This window comes from Elephantulus edwardii, unplaced genomic scaffold, assembly GCF_000299155.1.
Source record: "Elephantulus edwardii isolate Elephantulus edwardi_28Jun2011 unplaced genomic scaffold, EleEdw1.0 scaffold00433, whole genome shotgun sequence".
NCBI classification, from domain to species: Eukaryota; Metazoa; Chordata; class Mammalia; order Macroscelidea; family Macroscelididae; genus Elephantulus; species Elephantulus edwardii.
Window position 1 is genome coordinate 1,076,912 of NW_006400183.1, and position 5,580 is coordinate 1,082,491.

Below are 5,580 nucleotides of genomic sequence, written 5' to 3' on the forward strand. Positions count from 1 at the left end.
CATGGAGCCCAGCCTCTCGGATAATCTGCTCTGCATACAGGTTGAAAAGGTATGGAGATAGGACACATCCCTGACGTACACTCTTCCCAATTTTGAACCATGCAGTGTTGCCCTGCTCTGTTCTGACGACTGCCTCTTGGTCCAAGTATAGGTTTCGCATTAGCACGATTAAATGTTATTAAACCTAATACAATTTTTAAAAAGTCCTTGACAGATTTACACACACCCCCAAGTAACTGACCATTCTCTCTTCACTGGAGGGAGCATTGTAAAACCGAACAAGATGAAATGCCGCAGTAATTCTTTTCTGTAAAAAAAAACTTTAAAGCAAAAGTAAAATTAATAGAGAAACAAAAGCATGCAGAGAAGGTGGAACAAAGCAAATGAAGATTGACGAGAGAACCAATCAGATACTGACACAACAATTTTGACCAATCAGGAGTGGAGCAATAGTATAAATTCTGGTCCCAGTAGCAGTTCTTTCGCTTCTGGCTGCTTTCTCGGTTTCATAATGGCTCGTACCAAGCAGACAGCTCGCAAGTCCACCGGCGGCAAGGCTCCGCGCAAGCAGTTGGCCACGAAGGCAGCCCGCAAGAGCGCGCCGGCCACCGGCGGCGTCAAGAAGCCCCACCGTTACCGGCCCGGCACCGTGGCGCTGCGCGAGATCCGGCGCTACCAGAAGTCCACCGAGCTGCTGATCCGCAAGCTGCCCTTCCAGCGCCTGGTGCGCGAGATCGCCCAGGACTTCAAGACTGACCTGCGCTTCCAGAGTTCGGCCGTCATGGCGTTGCAGGAGGCGTGTGAGGCCTACCTGGTGGGGCTCTTTGAGGACACCAACCTGTGCGCCATTCACGCAAAGCGTGTCACCATCATGCCCAAAGACATCCAGCTCGCCCGCCGCATCCGCGGGGAGAGGGCATAAACTGCTACACCCTTCAAATTTTTTCCTTTCCCCAAAGGCTCTTTTAAGAGCCACTCACTTTACCACTGAAAGTAGCTGCAAACACACACAGTATTTTCCAGATTGAGTTCATAACTTACAAACTTTTGTTAAAGTGACTGAAGGTTCTACGTTTGTAATTTCAAAGGACAAAATGACTTGGTCTACAAAAGTACACTACCTCACATTACATTTCCTTAAGGTGCTTTTCTAAGTTTTGGAAAATTAAAGTTTGCCAAAAGGTTTCAGATCACAGCATAGGTATCTCAATACTTGGTGAATGCATGAATGAATTAATGCTATCTTGTTTTAAAGTCACTAAGTTATTCACATATTTTATTTGTTCCTTGAAGTTCCCAAAGGACAGGTTCATAATTTACAGAGAGAACTCAACCCAATTGTACTTAAAATAGTTGTACTTCATAAGTATGAGTAGTTTTAGCTCAAAGACAAGGTGATCTTCTATTTCCTACACAGTAATTTTAAATTGTGTCCTATTTTAAAATTTCAATACCCCTTTTAATTTGCTTTCACTTTTAGACAGGAAATGATTCCACTCAATATAAGCTTTTTATTGAGCGCACTAATGTCTTACACATTTCATCCTAGACACTTCTAATGTTACATGTCACTGAGTTGAGTAAGATTCAGCAACCCTGTGAACAACAGATCTGAATCCTTTCCTATCTTATGCTTTCCTCAACTCTGATATACATGAGCCTATTGCTGCAGTCACTATCTATCCATCTTATTGGGAACCTTCCTTTTCTTCACTGACTCTACATCTTTCCAATCATGATAATCCTTTTCCAAGGAAAAGCCTTGCCTACCAACAAGTGTGAGAGATGAATCTTTGTCACCTTTACCTGCAAGGAGCAGTCTGGCTGAATTTTTTTTCAAAACATATTGTTTGTTATTTTGACAGTCCATGGGAAGTTCAGTACTTTTTCTCCCGTGCCACAGTGCAAAGATATCAATTCATCTTCTGTCACCCTTATTCATTTTCCAGCTCTCTAGTGTATAGCAAGTAATGGAGAAAACCATAGCCTGAATCAGGTGCACCATAGTCTTCAAACTAATATTAGTATTTAGGAGTGATCCCTGACAGTTGATTTGCCTAGTGCAATAAGTCTCCTGATTTCCTTAGTGCTGGTACCAAGAGTTTTGGTTGATGATCCAAGCAAGATTAAATCTTTGACAACTTCAATCCTTTCTCCATTTCTCATAATGTTGACTGTTGGCCCTGTAGGGAGGACCTTTGTTTTCTTGATTTTGAGATTGAAGGCTGTAATTCTTGATTTTGTGCAGCAGCACTTCAAGTTCTCCTCACTTTCAGCAAGCAAGATTGTGTCACCTGTATAATGCAGGTTGTTGATGAATCTTCCTTCAATCCTGATGCCACGTTCCTCTTCAAGTCCAACTTCACGATTTATTTACTCAGTGTACAGATTGAATAACTATGGAAAAAGGATATATCCCTGATGCAAAACCTTCCTTACTTTAAACCACACTCTGGTCCCTTGCTCCATTTGGACAACTCTTTAGGTATAGATTTCTTATGAGCACAATTAATGTAATGAGATTTCCATTTTTCTTAATATTAGCCATAATATGTTATGATCTACAGAGTAAAATGCCTTTGTATAGACAATTAAACACAAATAGACATCCTGATATTCTCTGCTTTCCACCAGGATCCACCTGACATCAGCAATATCCCTGGTGCCATGAACTCTCCTAAACCCTGTTGAACTTCAGGCAATTACCTGTAAATATACTGTTCTAGCAGTTTTTGGATGATCTTCAGGAATATTTTGTTTGCATATGATATTGTTCTATAATTGCCACATTCTGTTGGGTCACCTTTCTTGAGAATGGGAATAAATACATGTCTCTTCAAGTCAGTTGGCCAGACAGCTGTCAGCCAAATAGACTGGTGAGTCCATCCAGAGCTACATCTGTTATTTAAAAATAGATAAAGAGAAACGAGAAAGAGAGAGGGAAAGGGGAGTAGGGAGAGACACAGAAAGAGAGATAGAGAAATAGAAAGGCATAAAGAGAAAAGTAGTAGAGAAAAAGAAACAGGTGGATACAGTTCTTTATCAGAAAATAGTGCATCTATTTTCTCCCAATCTATGACTTTTGCTTTTTCTTAACTATTTTTTTAAAGAATAAAAAAGCAAATAAAACAATAAAAAAAAACTATTTGATTACTCCATCCCCCATTAGTTATTGAATCTATAAATCTTCTTGGGAGGAGATGCCTCATTGGCTTTTTTCCCTCAGAGTAGCTGGTGGGTTTGACCTTTCACTGAGCAGATGTAATCTACCATGTCTCCAGGGCAAGTGAAGGATAGCCTCAAACCAAATTCACTGCCATCAAATTAATTTATCATGGCAACTCCCATCAGATTTCTAAGGCTGTAACTCTTTATAGAAGGAGACTGTATATCTTTCTCCCATGGAGCAGCAGATTCAAACTGCCCTCCTTTCAATTAACAGCTTCTTTGGGCACTGGGTGCCAGGGCTCTTTACTGATGAATGGTGTTAGGTAGCATCCACTCTGAATTATGGTGCCCCCACAAAACAGCAGAAGCAAATTTGTTTTTTTACCCTTTTTTAAATTGATATTTTAATGAAAGTTTATAAAGAACTTGGGTTTCCAATCATTCATTGTTGCATATTTTCCTCCCTGTCCTCTCCCTCACCCCAAAACCTTTTTACCCCCCTACCCCCAACCACTTTACTATGCAGCTCTTATTCTGGACTCTTGTCATGCCAATAATACCTAATCATATATTCCTTTTATACAGTTCTCTCCCTAGTTCGTTTTATTTATCCCCTCTTTTCTTAGTTTCCTCCCAGCCGCCATGTCAGTCCTGTTTTATAACAGTGGCATTATGTTGTATCTGTCTTTTTGTGATTGAGATATTTCACTCAGCATAATGTCCTCCGGGATCACCCATTTTGTATAATAATTCATGAATTCCTTGTTTTTCAATGTAGCATAGTGTTCCATTGTGTGATTCTACCACAGCTGCTCTAACCATTTGTTTTTTGATGGGTACTTGGGTTGTTTCCAATTCTTTGCTATTGTGAACAAAGCAGCAATAAACATGGGTGTGCATATATCTACTTGGGTGGCAGTTTCTTTAGGGTATATTCCCAGTAGTGGAATTGCTAGGTTCAGAGCTGTTATTTTTATGGTAATAGTTGACCAAATAACTCCTGACAACAACAGCAACATCTCTGCAATAAAATATGTGGCCTTGTGAAAGTGTGAAATATGAATGTTGACATAGAAAAATGTCCAAACCATGTTAAGTGAAAAAAGAAATTGCAAAGCACCATGTCACATGCATGTGTATGCATGTAGATTGTGTGTCTGTGATTCTTGAATAAGCATGTTGTCATTGTTACATGCTATTGTGTATTATGGCTCATAGTGGCCCCATGAGCAAACCAAAGCCCTGAACTCTGCCCTATGCTGAGCCAATTTCAGTGTCTCTGATATACCTGAACCATCGATATAGTCACTGTGTCAATTCATCTTATCCAGGGTTTTCCTCTCTTGCCCTAACCGCCTTCTCTTTCATATATGATGTCCTTCTCCAAAGACTGGTCCCTCCTGGCAATATGCCCAAAATATGTGAGATAGGGTTTCAAAATCCTGTTGTTGTTAGGTGATACCAAGTGTGGCTCTGGCAACGCTATAACCATGGACCTGAACCTTGCCCTATTCTGTACCATCCTCATCATCTCTAATATACTCAAATTCATTGTTAAGGCTCTTATGTCCTGTTTAGGGTCTTCCTCTCTTTTGCTGACCCTTGACATTTTCAGTCATGATGTCCTTTTCAAAGGATTGGTCCCCCTATCAATATGCCCAAAATATGTGAGACATAGGTCATTGTTTTGTGCCATCGAGTCAACTACAACTCATAGTGAACCTATGCACAGTAGATCTGAGCTCTGCCCTATCCTGAGCTAATCTCACTGTCTCAGACACACTTACACTCATTACCCCAGTTATTGTCAGTCTTTCTTATCGGGGAGGGGGGTTGGCCCTTCTGTGCTATCTCTCCACACATCCAAATATGATGTCTTTTTCCAAGGATGGTGTCTTCTGGTAACATGCCCAACGTATGTGAGATAAAGCCTCAAAAACCATTGCCTCCAAGGAGCAGCTTATTTTCAAGGACAGATCTGTTTGTGCTCTTGGAAGTTCATGGTATGTTCATTCTTTTCCAGCATCACAACTCAAAGACATTGATTCTTCTTCTGTCATCTTTGGTCATTGTCCAGCTCTCTGATGCATAATAAGTAATTGCAAAGACCATGCCCTGGATCAGGCACACCTTAGTCTCTAAATTGACGTCATTGCTCTTTAGCTTTCTGGAGGGATCCTTGGAAGTAGATTTTCCTAATGCAATTGATCTTTTGATTTCCTGACTGCTGCTGCCAAGAGTGTCAATTGTGGAACTAAGCAAGCTAAAACTTGGAAACAACCTAAGTGCCCATCAACAAACGAATGGCTAGAAAAGCTGTGGTATATTCGCACAATGGAATACTATGCTGCATTGAAAAACAAGGAACTCATGCAATATTATTCAAAATGGTTGACTCTGGAGAACATTATG

The 5,580-nt window shown here is 40.6% G+C and overlaps 1 protein-coding gene across 1 annotated transcript in view; it reads left to right on the plus strand.

Moving 5' to 3' along the window:
- Positions 1 to 511: 511 nt before the first annotated feature.
- Positions 512 to 5,580, plus strand: part of LOC102854283 (histone H3.1-like) — a 20,710-nt gene continuing 15,641 nt past the window's right edge. Inside the window, exon 1 of the mRNA XM_006902639.1 lies at positions 512 to 840. Within this exon, the coding sequence (XP_006902701.1) occupies positions 512 to 840 (329 nt within the window). The remainder of the gene's footprint in view (positions 841 to 5,580) is intronic.